Raw genomic sequence first — 21,440 nt, forward strand, 5'->3', positions numbered from 1 at the left:
GAGGGGTATCTTAGAGCAGTTAGGGACTGTGTCTCTCTGCAAAGCTGAATTGAGCTTCGATATGAAAGATGTTGATTAAAAGTCCAGCAGAGGACACCTGGGTGGCTCAGGAGGTTAAGTGTCTGCCTTCGGCTCAGGTCATGATCCTGGGGTCCTGGAATCAAGTCCCATGTTGAGCTCCCTGCTCGGTGGGGAGCCTGCTTCTCCCTCTTCCTCTGCCCCTCCCCCTGCTTGTTCTCCATCTCTCTCTCTCTCTCTCTCTCTCTCTTTCCCTGCCAAATAAATAAACTAATTAAAATCTAAAAGAAGTCAATCAGGCTAAGACTAGGAGAAAATCATTCCAAGCAAAGAGGGAAAGCATATACAAAGAATAAGTGTGATGTGTTTAAGAAACAGAAAGAAATCATGTGGGACTTAAGAAATCTACAGATAGGGGCGCCTGCGTGGCTCAGCCAGTTAAGCTAAGTGTCTGCCTTCAGCTCAGGGCATGATCCCAGGGTCCTAGGATCAAGCCTTTCGTCGGGCTCCCTGTTCAGCGGGGAGCCTGCTTCTCCCTCTCCCCACCTCTCACTCTCTCTCTGCCAAATAAATAAATAAAATATTTTTTAAAAAAAGGAAATCAACAGATAATGATATTAAATAAGGTCAGAAGGATTGGCAGGGGTTAGATCACACAGGGCCTTGTAGGCTGTCATCACAGCCTACATGGATGAGAGAATGAATAAGGATGGATGGATGATGGATGGAAATTGTCAAATCCTGGAGGGTTAGAAACCCAAATCCACTTTAGACCACTAGATGGAGCCAAACATTGATATTTGTTCCTTAATTGTTCCCGGCTTTGGCAGAAATTTAAAAGCATTCATAATATTCCTCCCTGGGAACAAGACAGGCTTCAACTCTCCTTAGAGCAGAGGAGAGGTTCTCCACTAGTGAGGCTACTGGGCTGTTAGCTGTGCAGACATATTGATGTCCTTGGCCTTGAGGTGACCTAGTAAAGTCTAAGGAAGCCAGATTCCCCAAGTGTTACCTCTATCCATTCACAATGCTGTGTTATACAGCAAACATTATCATGTTCGAGGAGGGTCATGATGTGAAAAAAGAAAGAAAGAAAGAAAGAAAGAAAGAAAGAAAGAAAGAAAGAAAGAAAGAAAGAAAGAAAGAAAGAAAGAAATTAGGAGGTGCAACCTTAGAGAATGTTGTGTGCTTCATGTCGCATCGTTCAAGAAGAGTGATTTGGCTTTTTTTTTTCAAGATTTTATTTATTTATTTATTTGTCAGAGAAAGAGAGAAAGCATGCAGAAGCAGACGGAGCAGCAGGCAGAGGGAGAAGCAGGATCCCCACTGAACAAGGAGCCCAATGCAGGACTCGATCCCAGGGTCTTGGGATCATGACAAGCTGAAGGCAGACGCTTAACTGACAGCCATACAGAGGCCCCATAGATAATACATATTTTTATAAAGATTTTGTTTTTATTTATTTGACAGAGAGAGAGAGAGCACAAGCAGAGGGAGCGGCAGGCAGAGGGAGAAGCAGACTCCTCACTGAGCAAGGAGCCTGGTGCAGGGCTCGATCCCAGGACCCTGGGATCATGAGCTGAGCTGAAGGAAGTCACTTAACTAACTAAGCCACCCAGGTGCCCCAGATAATACATATTTTATAATGCTCCATTGACCATTCCGAAATGCAATTCATTGATAATAAACCTACCAATACTCAAAATTTCAAAAAAATTAATATCAAGTCCTATCATAAAGGAGAAATAAATCCATAAAATGTATTTCAATATGTAAATAAGTCACCACTAACACTGAAAGAAATAAGGTAGCCAGACACTTGTACCTAAGATCGTCGTGATTGTGACAGACAGCATAGGTATTGTCTTAATATCAAAAACAACATTGTTGTAGGCGATGCGATTTTCTGAAATGGTTAATTGCTCTTCGGTTCTGAGCAAATCAATTTAGCTGCATTCTGGGAAGGTTCGGAGTACATTTATGGTAGTCATATTGCTGACCAGTATTCCCTGCTCTCCTTTCCCTAGACACTGGTAGGATTGAACTTTCGAACTCCCTTGAAGTTAGAGGCGGCATGTACTTGCTTTGGCCAATGAAATGTATATAAATGGGGACACCTGGGTGTCTCGGTCCTTTAAGCATCTGCCTTTGGCTCAGGTCATGATCCTGGGGTCCTGAGATTGAGCCCCACATCAGGCTCCCTGCTCATCAGGGAGCTTGCTTCTCCCTCTGCCTGCTACTCCCCCTGCTTGTGCTCTCTCGCTTTCAAATAAATTAATAAAATCTTTTTTGAAAAAACTATTTTTCTAAAAGTTTATGTTTCTATACAAAGTAGAATTCGGTCCAGGCTTGGTCATTATAAACAAGCTCTTCACCTACATGAATGTTCACTGGTATTGAAACGTCTTGAAGGATCTGGGTCCATTGCTTGGTAATTCCAGAACATATAACTTCCCTGTTCAAGGGACTCCAGTAAAGACTACCGGCAAACCCCTGCATCACCCTGACAGCTCAAAAACCACCCCCACAGCTTCCCCACGATCTCCCGGCCCCACTCTCCCCATAGAAAACAACTGGCCTTCAGGGACCAGACCGATCATAGACACCCAGGAGACAGCTGGACCAAGATGCCAGGAGAACCAGGGGGCTCCTAAAAGGCCCGCCACTGCCCACTTCACCAGTTCACTGACACCAGGAAATAGACTCTTAGCTGCCAAAGCTTCCGATGTTTCAAAAGGGCCAAAATCCAGATTTTCATGCCAAATCTTTCGATTTCTAAATATCTGCAACAACCTAATTTTCTTTCTTTAAGATTTAAACGCTCTGGGAGCCAAATACAACCGTTCTCCTAGTTTAATGAGGCCCCTGTGTGGCACTTTGCAAACAAAGTGTCCAATGCTAATGACATGTGAGTTTCCGTTTAGCCAAATTCCCTTTTTTTCCAAGTGAGGCAACAGACGGGGAGTGATTGCGCGCCAATGGATCGTACCTTGTGGGAGCCACACAGTGGGGGTAACAGTCCTCTCATTGCTAACGCCTGCCATGAGCTCCTCACTGCAAAATCTTATTTCTTGATGAGGCAGGTTCTCTTATTATCCGCATTTAACTAATTGACAGAATCCAGACCTTCTGATTCCCAGTCCTGCCAACCTGTCGTTATGTAGGGTTTTTTAAGTAAAAAATCCTGATTTCTTGCCTCGCCTGTCCCAGTTTCCTTACCCGCCCTTCTAGGGCTTGTTCTGCAGAAAAGTGGCGAAGTAGAAAAAGTAAATCATGAAATGAAAATCAGAAAGAGGAAATAGAGTAACGACGAAACTAAAGCCTTGGGGGCTGCGTTCCAAGCCAGGCAGCGGGGACCCCCGCTAGGGGAACAAGCCCAAGAGTCATTTTCTGGACACGAGTCCTCCCGACTGGTGGGAATATGGTGCTTCTCATGTTGTGATTTGTACCTTCCTGAACCTTTTTGAGGTTAAAGAAAGGAGGGTAAGGGTGGTGAAGAGAAAGGAGAACTTCGCGAACAGAAAAAAAAAAAATCCCTGCCCGCCCGCGCCGAGCCCGCCGCCCACCCGCGCGCCCGCCCGCGCCGAGTCCTCCGCCCGTCGCGGCCACGTGACGCGGCCAAGATGGCCGACGGGGAAGACGGCTGCCCGGCGGGGCGGGAGCCGGAACCGGAGTCGGGAGAAGAGTTCGAGATCGTGGACCGGAGCCAGCTGCCTAGCCCTGGCGAACTACGGACCGCGGCTAAGTCGCGGACCGGGCCGGAGGGCTGGTCGGCGCCCATCCTGACCCTGGCGCGAAAGGCCACGGGCAACCTGTCGGCGAGCTGCGGGAGCGCGCTGCGCGCGGCCGCGGGGCTGGGCGGCACGGACGGCGGCGCGGACGGCGCGGCGCGCACAGGTAGGCTGCGGCCGGGCACGCCCCGCGCGCGAGCGCGCGCCCGCGGGACAGGTGGCCGTTTGGCGGTGGGAACCGGGCTGGCGAGGGCGTCGAACCTCTGCAGCCTGTCAGACGAGTTGTTCAGAACCAACCTGTTAGCACACGTAACTACTGGTCTGTGTTTCTTTATGCCGCGCAAGCCAAGTCAAGAGAAATGCGCGGGTTTGGAAGGTCTGAGATTGGGCAACTCCCCCAGGAGACCCTTCTAATTGTGTGCCCCAGATGACGTCCGGACTCCCGGTGGCGGACTTTAAGAAAATGTACGAGTTTAAGCTTAAGTTGTCAGCATTAAGTTTAAAAGTTCTCAAGAACTAAATCCAGTTCCGCTGTGCCGCGAATCTCCAAACGCCAGCCTGGCTCATGGCTCGGCTGTCCTGACACAACCAGGAGTGCGAGCTCCGAGGTGGAAGTCAGGAGGCGGTGGTTCCAGGCGAGCCTTGCCGCCAACCCTATTGTGTGATGCGCGCAAGTCACCGCGTTTCCCAGACTGAGCAGTAGGGATTTTTTTGTTCACCCAGTGAGCTCTTCTAGTTCTTTTCAGACCTTGTTATCCGGACTAGAGTTTCAGCACGTTGGAAGAATGGAAATAATGGAAATACTAAAGGATGATGAAATTAAGAGTGTGACTTGGAAAGCCCTACAAAGCCAGATATTGAGAGCTGTGCTCACCAATAGAGTAGCCACAACATACGTGTGATGTTTAAATGTTAAAGTAAAACTAAAAATTCAGTTACCGTCTTCATAGAAAGTGCTATGGGGCCGAACTGATCGAAGACCGCTAAGAATCATAACGTGTCTCTGAGGTTTCTTGATTCCCTCCTACCCACCCGTGAATTTGCTGCTTAGAAGTCATCGCTGACCCAGCAGAGTGAATTGTGAGAATTTCGGTGGTTAAGAAAGAGTAACGAGTAGAGAAAAGTTTACAAACACACTTGTTTTGGGAATCTGGCAGCGGTCAGTAGGACTAGAAGGTAATGAGGGAGCCTTTCCACTCGGGAATCTGGTTCCCACTGGTTCGCCGCCTTTGCACACACCGGTGGGTGTTTGTGAACAAGCCGTTGGCGGTAAGTCCCGAAAGTCAAGGCATGAGGTGTGTTCTGGTGGCCTCTGAGATCATGTAGCAAGCAAATAATAAATGTTAGCTGGTCGCTGATAGATGCCATGTGCCAGTGCCAGAAACAGCACCTAGCACAGAACAATTAATAATAAATATTTGTTGACTTACTGGGTGCCAGGTATTAGTCTTAGATCTGTACCTGCGTTAATTTGTTTAACCTTCAAAGTAACCCTAGGAGATTACTTTGGCTTCCTGGTGTGCATCAGTGCAGGCTTTGATCTCTGAAATCACCCGGGTACTCAGAGATACCCGACACTTTAAATCTGTATTATCTTCGTTGTTTTTTGTTTTTTATTTTTTACGATTTCGTTTATTCATTTGACAGAGAGAGCACAAGCAGGGGGAGCTGCAGGCAGAGGCAGAGGGAAAGCAGACTCCCCACTGAGCAGGGAGCCCAATGCGGGGCTCAATCCCAGGACCCTGGGATCACGACCTGAGCCCAAAGCAAACCTTAACTGACTGAGCCACCCAGGTGCCCCTGAATACTTGCTTTAAAATGTTACCCCACTTGAGCCGTGTTAGCACAGTGTGCCACAGTGATCCTGCACTCTATAGTTGTCTTGTTTGTTTGGTTTTTTGTTGTTGTTGTTTTAAGTAATAAAGGGAGGTGGTAAAAAAGAAATCAAACCATACAAAAGATGATTCAGTGTACGTCTTCCTGCGCAGGAACTGTCCCCAGTCCTGTTGTATCTTTCACAGAGCGGTTATACATGCTTTCATCTCCCCACGCAGTGTTCACATGAACCACAGGACACACAGCGGGTTCTACATCTTGCTTGTTAATGTCTTTTCCTGAAGGATGGGTGACCAAGCATGCGTGTTCCTAAGAGTTAACGTGCTCAGCACAATGGCTTACACAGGGGTGCTCACTAAATAGGGCTTGCTTGCTTGCTTAAAGATTGTATTTATTTGGGGCGTCTGGGTGGCTTATTCGTTGGGCATCTGCCTTCGGCTTGGGTCATGATCCCGGGGTCCTGGGATCGAGCCCTGCATCAGGCTCCCTGCTTGGTGGGGAGTCTGCTTCTCCCTCTCCCCCTGCTTGTGTTCCTCTCTAGCTGTCTCTGTCTGGCAAGTAAATAAATAAAATCTTTTTTAAAAAAGATTTTAAAAGAGAGAGAGCACAAGCAGGGGGAGCAGCAAGCAGAGGGAGAAGCAGACTCCCCGCTGAGCAAGGAGCCCCATGTGGGACTTGATCCCAGGACCCTGGGATCATGACCTGAGCGGAAGGCAGACGCTTAACTGACTTAGCCACCCAGGCGCCCCAAGGGCATTCTTTCATTTTAGAATTATTTAGATATATATTTGCCATCAGACAGGTGGTACGTATTATGCCTTTCTCTGTTCTTCTTCCATGGGAAATTTTATTTTCCACGTGTCCAAGTGGCCCTCCGCACCTGGTGCATCTCCTTTTGCAATGAATCACAGTAACATTTTCGCAGTTACATTGCTGAGCTCAGTTTAGCCCCTGAGATGCTAAGTGAAAATTCCTGACAGTTGGGAAAGTGTTAAAATTTTCCTCCTTGTCAATAGAGGGGAACACTGTATTGTATTATAAGATCCTTCAACACACCAAAGGGCTACTCAAAACTAAAACTTAAATTTATCAAGAATCGGGGCGCCTGGGTGGCTCAGTCGTTAAGCATCAGCCTTCGGCTCAGGGCGTGATCCCAGCGTTGTGGGATCGAGCCCCATATCAGGCTCCTCCGCTAGGAGCCTGCTTCTTCCTCTCCCACTCCCCCTGCTTGTGTTCCCTCTCTCGCTGGCTGTCTCTCTCTGTCAAATAAATAAATAAAATCTTTAAAAAAAATTTATCAAGAATCTACTTACTCCTCTATAATTGAGACCCCAACAACTTAAACCCATACAGCCCACTCCCCATCCTGCATACTCAGTCTCTCTACCAAAGTGACAACAAGCTGTGAGCTGTTTGTGTCTGGTAGTTGCATTTTATAGGCTGCACAGTATAAAAGCATTAAAACAAAAACATTTGGGGGTGCCTGGGTGGCTCAGTTTGTTAAGCATCTGCTTTCAGCTCAGGTCATGATCCCAGGGTCCCATGATCGATCAATTGATCGATCGAGCCCCGCATCAGGTTCCCTGCTCAGCAGGGAGTCTGCTTCTCCCTTTGCCTGCTGCTCCCCCCTAACTTGTGTGTGGGCGTGCGTGCTCTCTCGCTCTCTCTCTCTCTCTCTCAAATAAATAAATAAATAAAATCTTTTAAAAAAATAAAACATTTTTTTTTTTTTTAGCCAGCGAGCAGGCTTTACATAAAAATCCAGACGTCCAGGTTCTGAAAACTGCATCTGACCCTGGGGACCAGCATTCCTCCCGCCAGAGGGTGGTGCTCAGCAGGGTTGATCCCTGGATATCCATGGGGCCCCAGGTCCCCTCCAGCTCATCCTCCCGCAGCAGCACTCATTTCTGTTCCAGGCCTGGCCCCTGCGCAACAGTCAAGATTGAGATCCCTGAAGAGACCATTTATTTGGCAATTTAGGAAGCATAGAACTTGGTGACATCCTGCGTGTTGTGCTGATGTGCTAAACTCTTATTAATGAAGCTTAGAGATGTGAATAGCTTGGCCAGAGTCACAAAGCCAGTAAACTTGAGAGATGGAAGGGCTTAAAGATCCACTTCACATTTTCCATAGCTCTAAATGGAGCACGATGGGAACAGGTGAGTCATGAAGCAGAGGGATGGATGGCAGAACACAGCCACATACCCAAGGACGGTGATGGTGATGTGGGAAACAAAGGCCAAAGAAAAACTAAATTTCCTTACTACCTGCAGCTCATTGATAAGTCCTTGAAACAGGCCGAGTGACATTCCCCTAGGAACTCAGCTGTCTCCATGTTGATACTTTGCTAAGGGCAAGAGGCGATCTTAGCCCAACCCCCAGGGTCCTTTAAGTGTACTTTTTTTTTTTTGGTAAAGATTTTATTTATTTATTTGACAGAGATAGAGACAGCCAGCGAGAGAGGGAACACAAGCAGGGGGAGTGGGAGAGGAAGAAGCAGGCTCATAGCAGAGGAGCCTGATGTGGGGCTTGATCCCATAACGCCGGGATCACGCCCTGAGCCGAAGGCAGACGCTCAACCGCTGTGCCACCCAGGCGCCCCCTTTAAGTGTACTTTAACATATAAAAATTCCTTTAGAAATTTCCTTTATCTCTAAACCCCCCAAGATACATGTTGGCAATCATCCCCCAAGCATTTGATCCACCAATAATACCTCTAAAGGGTCTCGTGACTAAGGTTTATTAGATGGTAATAAATGACCTTTTCCCAGCAAGAGCTAGCCCCCTCAAGGTCCTGGAAACCTTGCTTCCAAAATTCCTTAGAGACTTATGCTATCCCTAACCCCCTCCCAACTTGAAAGTATATAAGGGGCCACTCCTCGTGACCCCAGTGCAGCTCTGTCTGCCCATGGGTCCTGTTCCCATGCTTTAATAAAACCACCTTTTTACACCAAAGACGTCTCAGGAACCCTTTCTTGGCCGTCAGCTCTGAACCCCAACATCTTTTTTTTTTTTTAAGATTTTATTTATTTGACAGACAGCCAGCAAGAGAGAGAACACAAGCAGGGGGAGTGGGAGAGGAAGAAGCAGGCTCCTAGCGGAGGAGCCTGATGTGGGGCTCGATCCCAGAACGCTGGGATCACGCCCTGAGCCGAAGGCAGACGCTTGACGACGGAGCCACCCAGGCGACCCCCCCAACATCTTTCTGACATCAGTAGGAACCACTGCCACCCAGCTCTGATCACCTAAAACACTAGCTTTCACGTTTTTTGCTCACATGACCCCCTAAAAAAGTCTTTGGCTCTTAGGGTTGACATATAAAATTCTTCGTCACAATTTTAAAGTTTATGTTTTCTGGCATACTGTAAATATTAACTTTTTAAAATAAAAGTGTTACATCATTCTTTAAGTGGTATGTAAATACCTAAATGGTTTGATAGGCACTACATCCACCTTAAAAATAAATAATAAGTGATTTGAAAAATTTACATTTTTTTTTAAATTTTCCTTTTTGAGTAATCTCTACACCCAACGTGCACTTCAGACAACCCCAAGATCGAGTCGCATGCTCTACCAACTGAGCCAGCAGGTGCCCCTAAAAACTGTACATTTTTCCCTTGTATTCCTTGAACTTCAATTTCTATTCCACTTCCATTATGTTTTAAAAATTTGTATTAGTCTTCCTATCATACATCTCGGGAAAAAAAGAAAATAAAATTCAATAAACTTTTCTTGTGACTAAAGCTCTAAGTATATAAAATATTTTTCTTGGGGCGCCTGGGTGGCACAGCGGTTAAGCGTCCGCCTTCGGCTCAGGGCGTGATCCCGGCGTTATGGGATTGAGCCCCACATCAGGCTCCTTCGCTGTGAGCCTGCTTCTTCCTCTCCCACTCCCCCTGCTTGTGTTCCCTCTCTCGCTGGCTGTCTCTATCTCATACATAAATAAAAAATCTTAAAAAAAAATTTTTTTTTCTTGTGGAATGAATTACCATTAAAATAATAAGAAATGCTAAGTTGACAAAAGGGTATAATTTGTATACATAATTATTATAAATTTTTCTTGTTATTGTTTCTCTTAATGGGCTGGTTTGGTTTTTTCATTACCATGTATCCATAGATGAAAATATATGATTTACTCATAAAATATGATGGGACTCAGCAGCAATTTTATTCCCATTTTTTGGCTTTTTATAGATGTGAGCCCTGAGAAGCCTGGTTCATATAAACAGGAAATAGAAATGGACAGTTTTGTTATAGTAATGTCAGACTTTTTAATTCCTTCCAAGTTATGTGCCCCAAGTCACACTGATCTTTTGTCAAAAATTATTTTTTGTTCCTTTTTGTTTAAAAAAAATGAAAATCACCTGACTTGCAAAAGGATGCAGCCCAATCATATTAAAATTCTCAGCCTCAAAATGTTCCCCCAAAAAAGCCTTTATCCAGACTTATTAAATGAAAATTATACCTGTAATTCTTTCAGTAGTTACCTTGTTTAACCCAGAACACTCAAAACAGTTGGGGACACCTGAATGTTGCTTATTTCATTATACCTTTGCCAACACAGTATTTTTTGACAAAAAGACTTAGTTTATGTGTACTTCAAATCCATGTTCAGGGCACCTAGGTGGCTCAGTTGGTTAAGTGTCTGCCTTCGGCTCAGGTCATGATCCCGGGGTCCTGGAATCAAACCCCGCATCGGGCTCCTTGCTCAGCGGGGAGTCTGTGTCTCCCTCTGCCTGCCTGCCTCTCTCTCTCTCTCTCTGCAAAATAAATACATAAAATCTTTTTTAAAAAATCCATTTTTGGGGCGCCTGGGTGGCACAGCAGTTGAGCGTCTGCCTTCGGCTCAGGGCGTGATCCCGGCGTTATGGGATCGAGCCCCACATCAGGCTCCTCCGCTATGAGCCTGCTTCTTCCTCTCCCACTCCCCCTGTTGTGTTCCCTCTCTTGCTGGCTGTCTCTATCTCTGTCGAATAAATAAATAAAATCTTTTAATAAAATAAATAAATAATAAAAAAAATAAATAATCCATTTTCTTCAAAAACACAGCTATAGTTTTGGCCCATCTAATATATGGAACATGTTCCTCAAGTTAATGGTACATCCTAGGGAGGAGTATTGAGGCTGGCTGAGAATAATTACATATATTTGTGGGAGGAAAAAATGTTTACTTTTCTGAATTCAGGCTAGCCGGCAGAGAGCTAGAGATGGTCCCCCTAAAGCAATGAGAAGTTGGAAGCCATTCATGTTTTAGGTGACTTGAATCATCAAAGGAGGCTTCACCTCCACTTGGTGTGTGGGACTCTCTGGACCGCAGGTCGGTGTGATGTAGTTTTGAGTAGCGTTGGTGAGGTCCGGAGCCAACGGCCAAAAAAGAATTCTTGAGACATCTGGTGCAAAAAGGTGATGTTTAATGGGATAGGACCAGTGGGCAGAAAGAGCTGCTGCACTGGGGCTGGGAGGAATGGCTGATTATATACATGGGAGTTGGGGGAGGTAAGGAAAAAGGGAGGTGTCCAAAAGGACTTCCATATGCTAAAGAAGATTCAGGATACTGGAGGCCTTGCTATTGTCAAACAGGGGTTGCTTTTCCCTCTAGGAAAGCATTAGCGTTAAGACAGTTGGGAGTTTCCTGGAGGAGTGTTATACTATGCCTGCCTCAAATTTTTGTCAGTGGGGCTACTGGTTATAAGGAAATATAATTTTATTTACATTCCCTTTTGCCTCTGTTTCCCACATCACTGTGGGGTGGGGGGCGTGATGTTAGGGCTCCAGGAAATTGAGTCCTTGGGTCTCTGAAGTTAGGCTATTGGTAACAGGATGCTTTTGCCTTGTAAATCGCTAAGACATTGGTAAACTGGTGGAGACTCACTTCCTCCAGGACTGTGATCTTTAAAAGTTCACCATTTGTTTTTCCCTTCCCTTAGTTTGAGGGCAGCTGGGAGTGCCTGAGGAATGCCACACAGAGCCAACCTGGGGGCGGGGGAGGGGGGGTGCAGGGTGTCAGCTTGCCTTCTGCTCCCTCATCAGGGGCATCTAGAGGAAGATGTGGGATAGGGAGTGGATCTATAACCTGGCCGCAGGAGTGCAAGAGCACCTACTCCTGGGCTCCCACACAGACCAGGTTCAGCCACTGGCCGCTGATAAAATCCAATGGCAGGGAGAGGAGTGGTGGTGAACCAAGAAAGGCGTTTATTGCCATGAGGCCAGTACTGGGAAGACAGGGAGGAGCATCTCAAAGGTGGTCTACAAAGTGCTGAAAATACTCTAGATTTATATAAGGAAAATGTGGGACAGAGGTCTGTGGGTACCTGCAGGAGCACGGTAAAGGCCACGTCCACCCTTGTCTTGCTGGCTCAGGGCAGTCCTTATTGTAGTTTGGGTTCCCATCAGGGGATGCCTCGTCCGCAGTCTTTTGCGGGAGGTAAAAGATAAGCTGGAAAGAACTTTGTGATGAGCACTGGTGTTATACGTAACTAATGAATCACTGAACACTACATCAAAAACGAATGGTGTACTATACAGTGGCTAACCGAACATAATTTAAAAATTAAAAAAAAAAAGAATTAGAAAGTACAAACAGGTGAAAATGGAGGTGGTTGAAGCACCGTTTCAGATCGGGCTGTCCTGTAGAGCTGTGAAACTAGAGGGGCTGGAAGCGGATCTCCTGCAAACATCTGGGCTTGCCTGGCGCGGCGCCAGAATCCTGGCTCTGCATTCTGATGAGGGGAGCGGTGGTTTACAGACCAGGGCGTGGTGTCTTCTGGAGCAGTGAATCTTTACAAATTGCTTCTGTGTTTATTGGTCTATTCAGAGTTTCTCCCTCCTCTTGATGAGGCTGTACAATTTGTATTTTCTTTGCCAATCATCCAGCTCATTAACGCTTTCGAATTTATAAACGTAATATATAAGATTCTCTCGAAATTTAAAAATAATTATATCACCGCCACCCATTTAATCAACCCATTTTTCTCTGGTGAAATGTTTAGACGGATTTTTCTTTCCCGGCAGCTGTCTTCATGGGTGTCTGAGACTTTAGAATTTTGAGTCCCAGGCGGTCTCCAGCCTCAGTAATATTTACTTAATACCTTTATTATAAATTCAATCATAATACAGTTCTTTTCGATTTAGTTATCTATGCGTGCGCTCTTTTAACCATCCTTATGTTCATATTAATGACCATGAAATCAAACAGCTATAAACAAAGGGTTAATATCAATATTAATTTATACAGGATATACAGATCAATAGATCAGCAAGAAAGTTGAAAGATTTAACAGGCTATTCACAGAATCCGAGGAGACAATGAACGTGAAAAGCTGCTTAACCTCAGTAGTGATTAGACAGCTGCCAGCTAAAACAATACGACCCCACCACCACCACCCCCCTCCGGTCGGCAGATGTTTCGGACTAAATGTCGGTGTGGATGCGGAGGGACGCGCATGGGGTTATTTTTCCCGCTAGGGCTCGATTAATCGCGTGGAGTCTGCATTTTTAATTTCTAGGCTGACAGCTTCCTGGGTATGAGGGGGACATTTGGTGAACATTTGTCATGGGTATCTGATACTGACGGCCCACAAGGTTTTTTTACTCTCAAAACAACGCTACAATATTAATGGGAGTTGAAATGGAAACGTAGCTGAGTTCTGATTGTAGCGGTTTTACATACAAAAAAAATGTAAAACTCGTATTGCCCACTGAGTGTGGACTAAAGATGGGCAACGAGAATTTGAGTCTGCAACTCAGGGGCACAGGCTTTCTTAAAGACACTTCGGTTGACACCGCCAGACAAAAGAACAGACTGAGAGGGCCGTCTAGGGAGGCTGAGGACAGGACCACTTCGGCGGAGAATGCAAAATGGCGCCCGTGAGCTTCGTGGGCGTGGCCTCCGGTTGGGCCCGTCCAATCGGAATGTCCAGGGGCGGAACACTTACCCCCAGCTCGCCTTCTACCTTGGGGCGGGGCTTCCTGGAGTTTGCCCCTTTCGTTGGTCGAGAATGGAATTACTGGGTGTGGGAAAGGCCAATCGCGGCGAATCTTAGTAGGGCCGTCGCCTTAGCAACGCGCGGAGCTGCCTGGGAGAGGTCTCGAGAGACTGACCCATGGCTCAGGCTGCCCAGGTGCAGCTGTGACCTCCAGGGTTCAGAGGCCGGTTGACTACGAAGCCCAGTTATCCGTCCAGCCACACGTCCACGCTCCGAACTGATCGCCTGACCCCCCGCGACGCCGATCTTCCAACCTCCTCACTCCGGACCACCCTCAGTCCACTAACGAGGCTGTCCCTGTTTCTGCCCCGACAGCTTCCAAGTGCCAGATGATGGAGGAGCGTGCCAACTTGATGCACATGATGAAACTCAGCGTCAAAGTCTTGCTTCAGTCAGCCCTGAGCCTGGGCCGCAGCCTGGATGCGGACCATGCCCCCTTGCAGCAGTTCTTCGTGGTGATGGAGCATTGCCTCAAACACGGGCTGAAAGGTGAGCGAGCTTTGTTCTGGGTTCTGGGATGACGGCAGGGTGCAAAACAGACGGGGTCCCTGCACGCCAGACCCGACATCGAGAGCAGCACCGTCCAGGGGAAATGCCAGGCAAGCTACTTGTGCAATTTTTAGTGTTTTTGGTAGCCACGTTAAAAAAAAAAGTAAAAAGAAACGTGAAATTAATTTTTAAGAGCACGTTTTATTGACCGCAGTGTATCCAAAATATTATGATTTTGACACATAATCAGTATTTAAAAAGCTTTATTGATGAGCTATTTTACATTTTTCTTCATTCTAAGGCTTAAAAACCCACCGTGTGTTTTATACCACATCTCAGTTGCACTGGCTACATTTCAGCGCTCGCGAGCACACATGACTCTAGCGGACAGCCCAGTTCTAGAAGACCAAACAGACAAGAAACGCAGAAACAAACTTAATTACAAAGTGCCACAAATTCAAGGAAGCAGCGAGGGTTTCAGCTAGAGTGAGAGGGGAGGTCTTGCTGGGGAGGTGAACTGTGACCTGAGACCTAAAAGAGAAAGAGTTAGCTGGGCCGAGATTTGGGGCAAGAGCATTCCTTAGTGGGGGAAGAAACAGGTGGGCAGAAGTCCTGGGTGAGACCAGGCTTGGTTTGAGGAAGATGCCAGTGGACTCAGAGGGAGAGTGGGAGGCGATGAGGTCGGGGAAATCGTTGGGGGAAGGGGGGAAGGCTGGATCACGTAGGCCTTCACAGGTCATGTGAAGAGTTGGATTATATTGTACGTGTATCTGGAGAATTTTAAGCAAAGGGAAAAACATGACCTGACTTAACATTTTTAAAGGAACTTCCACGTGTGTGAAGAGATTGTAAGGGGGAGGGGAGTAAAGGGGTGGCCGTATTAGGAGCAAGGAGACCAATTAGAAGCTTATTGGCAGCAAATCGGATGAGGGATGGTGGTGATGATTTGAAATCCAGCATAGATGTTGGCATCATGTAGGAGAGAGAAAGGGGAAGTATTTTTACAAGGTATACATATATATATGTGTTTGTTTTATTTCATGGGCAGTAAATACTTGGGGTAAGAGCATAGTTGGGGTATCACAGAAACCCTGTCATCAGAGGAAGGGAGAGCTCATTTGTTACCTGACATCTCTGAGTCCCCAGGACTGAATCAGGAGTAAGCAGTAGAGCTGTGTATTGTCCGTTTGGCTTTTAGGAGAGAGACTGTGGGCGCCTGAGGACACTTTGCAACCTGTTCTTATGAATAATAACCCTGTTGTTTTCCCTTTTAGTTAAGAAGAGTTTCATCGGCCAAAATAAATCTTTCTTTGGTCCTTTGGAGCTGGTGGAGAAGCTTTGTCCAGAAGCATCAGATATAGCCACTAGTGTCAGAAATCTGCCAGAATTAAAGTGAGTGAGAAGTAGTTAACACTGATTTAATGTTTAAAAAACAAAACAAAACGCCCTCATATTTACCCATTTTGCAATTCCTCGCTGATAAAACTTTTTCTAATTTAGAACAAATCGGCACAGGAGCCACACTCCACTTACACTTTAGTATCCGCTCGGCTGCTCATTATCCTCAAGATCTTGAGCAAGATTTGCCCCTACCTGAGCCTCAGTTTCCTTATCTTTAAGATGGGGACAACGATTCCTGCAGGTCACAAGAGGTCATGTAGTTTGCAAAGGTGTTGTGGGGCGCCTGGCTGGCTCCATTGGTAGAGCACTTGACTCTTGATCTCAGGTCGTGAGTTCCAGCCCCAAGTTGGGCATAGAGATTACTTTAAAAAAAAGAGAGAGAGAGAGAAAAGATGTTGTTACCTGAGGAGCGGTTACAAGAGTAAAAGGGGTCATTGTTCTGCTTCTGGAATCTGCGCTTTGGATGTATCTGGGCAGTTTTCAGAATAATATAGTTCGGGCCAGATTTTAGATTCTGGGACATGGGACATTTGTGAAAAGGTGAGACTGACAAATCATTTACCATGTCTGGGTTTGCCCTTGGGATCCCCGTGCATAGTTTCAAAATAAAAAAACTGGACAGAATACAAACAAGGCGACATCATGAAATCTGCATTTAGAAAGAGACCTAGAGATCCTTGGGCCCATGCAAAAGAGCACCGTGCAGTCTCCCACAGGGGGACACCCTGTCCAGCCTCTGACGCTTCTCCTGTGGAGCCAGCCTGTTCTGTTTTCAGATATAATAATCGCCAGCATTTACCAAGGGCCTGCTGTGTGCCAGGCATTGTGCTAAGGACATTTCAGGATCTCATTTAATTCCCCACAACAAAGCCTTCAGGAAAGCTGTTGGGATCCCTGCTGATAAGTACGGAAACCGAGACAGAGCAGCTAAGTAACCTGCTCGAGGGCCCTCGGCAAGTGAGTGGTGGAGCCAGGAAGGGCACACAGGTCTGTGGGATTCTAGAACCCCCTAAGTCCCACAGACCTCCATCGCTACAGAGCCCTGTGCGGTCTTCTCAAGATGAAATAGAAGCCTCGGTCCCTGTCCCTCGTTCAGCCCTTGGGCCTGATCCACAGAAGGTGAAAGCTTTTTGCACTGAGACAACTTTCAAATATGGATTTGGCAAGATCTCAGGAGCTTCCCACTTCTGCTTGGTTTCAGCAGTTCCTTCTGTGGTCCTGCTGCCCACCCCTTCCGACCAGCTTGCTCCCTCATGAGTGAAGCCTCGAGTCGGAGTCCCAGTGCGTTCAGACTGGAGCAGACCAGGGCTGTCCCTCCTCCAACACTCCCACCTGTTTCCAGTTATGCACGGGAGGCAGTTTTGAAGTCTTGTGCTAACAAAGAGTTCGCTGTCTGCTAAACGCACCACCTCCGTTCCCTTCTTACTCTGTGGCTGTAAGCAAGTGACAGGCTTAGGTACCGAAATCCTCCCCCTGTCTCCCGAAAAGGAAAGACAATAGTTCCCTTCTCTTGAGGCCTCCAGAGGAGTAGCCTCACCCAGGAGCCTTGTAGGAGAGGACTTTTTTTTTTTTTTTTAACTATTTCATTAAATAGTTACAAAAGTTCTAAAATTTCGACATTATTTTAGAAATTATGACTAGCGTTTTTGGGGGTGGGAGGGTAGTTTGAAACTTGCAGGGTGCATTTTGCATCCTGAGGAATCTCTCTCTAGTTCCCCTGTCTAATTGAAATGAACATATCTTTTGCAGTATGACCGCATCACCCAAAATTTTTCACTGTTTTCAAGTTAGGGTGTGTTGTTGTTTTAAGATTTTTATTTATTTATTTGAGAGAGAGCACCACTGGGGCAGGGGGAGGCAGAGGGAGAGGGACAAGCAGACTCCCCACTGAGCAGGGAGCCCAACGTGGGGCTTGATCCCAGGACGCTGGGATCATGACCTGAGCCGAAGGCAGATGTTTAACTTACTGAGCCACCCAGGCGTCCCCAAAACATCATTTTTGCAATGGCCACATAGCACGTGTATATAGCTCGTTTGTTTAACTCCCCTTTGGGCTTTGTGCTTGTCTTCAGTTTTTCATTATCCAAAGAGTGTGGCGGACCATCCCCACACATACATTTTTATGTGCATTCTAACTTACGTCCTTAGGACACATGATTAGACTTAGAGTTTTGGGAACACAAGCAGGGGTGTGGGAGAGGAAGAAGCAGGCTCCCAGCGGAGTAGGGAGCCCGATATGGGGCTCGATCCCAGAACGCCGGGATCACGCCCTGAGCCAAAGGCAGATGCTTAACGACTGAGCCACCCAGGCGCCCCTAGACCTAGAGTTTTGATAACCTGATCACATCGCTGGCTGCAAGTGTGGTGCACGTTTACATACCCAACACGCCCCACGTGTCTGTGGCCATTTGCCACATCATGCCAACGTTCAGTATCTCTTTTTTTTTCTACTTTATTTCCTTTCCTTTTTCCTCTGGTTTAACCTCATTTATTTGGGGGGGTGGGGGCTTCAAAGCCTTTTGTACTGATGGAGTTGGATTAACCCCTGTGGGCCTGGCTCCTGGAAGCGCTCAGCCCCTTTAGGTCCCTTTGGTGCAGATGCTGATTACAGGAGTGCCTCGACTACTTTCTTGGAGGTCACAAGTGCCGTCACTCTGCTTAGAACAGAACCTTTCTTTCCTCAAGCAGTGTTAGGTCTACAGTTGGGAGGCTTTTTGTTTTCTTCTGATGTTTAGAGCGGGCTTTTTCAAAATTACCTCTTTGAGATTGGTTACACGACGGCGTGAACGTACCAAACACTAACGAAGTATACACATAAAAAGGTAAATTTTATGTTCTGTGTATTTTGCGACAATTAAAAATAAAATTGCATCTTTGAGCTCATGCCTAGAAACGTGTTAGATATATTAATAGATATATTATAGAGATACATAGATATATAATAGATACATTAATAAGATACAGTAATCTTTTGAAGAAATATTTATCCAGTATACAAACCTTAGATATTTCTTGGCCCCCTGTGAAATTTTAGGAACATATGCGAAGTTTTACTTAATCGTATTTGTTCCAGAAATCAGATTTTTTTTGTGGCTTAAGAGGTTTTTTTCCTCTTGTTAAAAAACAAACAAGCAAACCAAAAATACATGTCCGTGATACAAAATTCAAACCATACCCAAAGGTTTGCAGAAAGCTGTTTTCTGGGACTTTCCAGACTGTGCTCCACCCAGGCCCCAAAGCCGCTATTCTTACGGTGTTCCCTGTGTTCACGTGCACGTACATGCGGAAATATGTATCTCTTTAGCTAACTTGCGGGCTTGGGGGTTTTTGGTGTCACGCCTTAACAGTTTGATTCTCTGAATTCCAGGACGGCTGTGGGAAGAGGCAGAGCCTGGCTGTATCTTGCACTCATGCAGAAGAAACTGGCAGATTATCTGAAGGTGCTCATAGACAATAAACATCTCTTAAGGTATTTTACCTCCTATCTTTGCATGTCTTTTGCTTTGTAATACTTAGAACATCGTTCTGGAGGTAGTTTTGAATTAAAACAAAAGCGTACGATGTACACAGCTTTTATTCGAATTATTGTTTATCGTAAACATCCTTGGCTTAGTTTTTGAAGACTATTCCATTTTTTGAGCACAGATATCTGAAAGTCATTATGAATGAAGATCCATATTACTTTTCACTTTGGAAAGTCATTTCATAGATAATTCTTCAAAAATACTTAAGATTAGGTAACTGACAACCTACTCGATTAAGCTTCAACAAAATGGTACGTATTAGATTTGTGGATAACAGGGGGGAAAAATGACTTTAAAGCTAGATGCAGTGGACAGTTTTAAAGTATGAAAGCTTGGGGCGCCTGGGTGGCTCAGTCGGTTAAGCGTCTGCCTTCAGCTCAGGTCATGATCCCGGTGTCCTGGGATCGAACCCCACATCAGGCTCCTCCTCTATGAGCCTGCTTCTTCCTCTCCCACTCCCCCTGCTCATGTTCCCTCTCTCGCTGGCTGTCTCTCTGTCAAATAAATTAATAAAATCTTTAAAAAAATAAAGTACGAAAGCCTACCTTTTGTAAGAGAACATACCTGTATTACCTATTTTAGGATTCTATATCCATCTTGTAAAATTTTACATCTCTTAGCATCAGTAACGACTAACTGGCTATCCCTGAGATTTATGACTGGTTCATTTTTGATTCTCCTATATAAGCAAAAATAATCCTCACAAACGAATTTTCTCTAGAACATGGGAATTTATAAGGGAAGAATCTCTCTAGAGTTAATGTTTTTTGTCTGTTTGAGTTAAACATATCTTTGACGGAATGGCCTGCCACTCAACATTTTTCATTGTCCTGGCTTATTATTGAACATATCTTTACATGATAAATAGGGATTTCAAATGCTTCTTCAAGCACTTCACGTACTTTGTGCTTTGAGTATAATCACACCGAGTAACTTTGAGGTACAGACTTTGTTCTAATGAACTAATTCTTTTTTTAATTGAAGTGTACTGGATACATAATGTTACATTAGTTTCAGGCGTGCAACAGAATGATTCCACAAGTCTGCACTATTATGCTATGTTCACGAGCGTAGCTACCATCTGTCGCCATACAAAGTTACGACGACGGTACCATTGACTACATTCCCTGTGCTGTACCTCTCGTCCCCATGACCTCATGACCGAATTCTTAAGACACTGAGTTCTCGTGCACTCACACACACACACAGTAGGTAAACGAGTACATCATTGGTGACCAGGAGCAGTAGTAGACAGGGGATGGAGCCCCCCCGCCTCCCTGCCCCTGGCAAATGGCTGAGGCGTCTGGGAGGTAAGGAAGTAAAAGCAGCCAGTGTGGCTCCGTGGGACACAGGGAAGAGGGAAGGGTTTTATTCTTGGATTGCGGGGCTGCGGGATCCGGCTTTCTGCTGACGTGAGTGTGGAAATAGTGCACAGCGGTGCGGAAGAAGACGCCAGTGGGGACAGGAGGGGCGGAGTGATGGTCGGGAACACGGGAGCCAAGAGGAGATGGGAAGGACTGGGGTCCAGGGCCCAGGTGGAGGCCTCAGACTGGAGGTGAGAAGGGGTGGTGAGCATCCCTTCCTGAGCGGCCGGCTGCCTGTTGTGTTCATCTCTTGCAGTGAGTTCTATGAGCCCGAGGCGTTAATGATGGAGGAAGAAGGGACAGTGATTGTCGGTCTGCTGGTGGGACTCAATGTTCTTGATGCCAATCTCTGCTTAAAAGGAGAAGACTTGGATTCTCAGGTAGGACGGGAATCTTGGCTCTAGGTGGAACGCCTTCTTTGGGCCCGGGATTTTACAGAGGTCTGTGGACATGTGCCGAACATTCTTAGGGGCAAATGGCAGAGGGTGTCTGCTCCAGGGCCGTGCCAGGTGCTGTGCTGGGGCAGAGGGGAGGCACTGGGGAAGGGGAAGTCCGTGCCAGGGCATGGAGGCACATGGAGGTGGAGGCTGGGCTCAGTTTTCAGGCCATCCGTACCATGCTAAATGGCTATGCTTTTGTCCCTGGAGCTTCGGGAAGCTGTTGGAGGTGTTTAAGCAGTGTCCTGGCATAATCAGCCCTGGTTTGAGAAAGATCAATCTAGAAACCATCCAGGGAATGAGTTAGACGTGGCCAGGAGTGCAGACAGCAAAAACATTGAGCAGACAAGTCCCCAAGGTCAGGTGGGGACTGGGAGATAGAGTCAGGAGAGACTGGGGAAGGGAGATGATGCAGGGGGCATGAAATGAAAGCAGGTAGCAAGGAGCAGGACACCCTGAGGGGCAGGACAGCCCTTGGGAGGCTTTCTTCCTGCCTGGGAGCAGGTGACCAGGACTGAGGCCTACACTCCTGTTGGCAGGGACGGTGAGTGAGTGAGGGGGAGAGACACGGCTCTGCCTCCCCACCTCCGCACCCCTTTAGGGCACATGTAGCTGTGGCTGGGCCACTGCCAGGCCTTCTCCCGCCACAAGTTTG

The 21,440-nt window shown here is 46.5% G+C and overlaps 1 protein-coding gene across 3 annotated transcripts in view; it reads left to right on the forward strand.

The window, feature by feature from the left end:
• The first annotated feature begins 3,632 nt into the window (after positions 1-3,632).
• The window catches only part of RUFY1 (RUN and FYVE domain containing 1), a 57,802-nt gene continuing 39,994 nt past the window's right edge, over positions 3,633-21,440 (forward strand). For 2 of the 3 annotated variants that reach the window (XM_040622616.1, XM_040622617.1), the window contains exons 1-5: positions 3,633-3,915; positions 13,886-14,059; positions 15,334-15,451; positions 18,828-18,929; positions 20,605-20,728. In XM_040622616.1, coding sequence (XP_040478550.1) covers positions 3,642-3,915; positions 13,886-14,059; positions 15,334-15,451; positions 18,828-18,929; positions 20,605-20,728 — 792 coding nt within the window. In that variant the 5' untranslated portion in view covers positions 3,633-3,641. The remainder of the gene's footprint in view (positions 3,916-13,885; positions 14,060-15,333; positions 15,452-18,827; positions 18,930-20,604; positions 20,729-21,440) is intronic. The other variant, XM_040622618.1, reaches the window with a different exon arrangement.

This window comes from Ursus maritimus, unplaced genomic scaffold, assembly GCF_017311325.1.
Source record: "Ursus maritimus isolate PB19 unplaced genomic scaffold, ASM1731132v1 scaffold_5, whole genome shotgun sequence".
NCBI classification, from domain to species: Eukaryota; Metazoa; Chordata; class Mammalia; order Carnivora; family Ursidae; genus Ursus; species Ursus maritimus.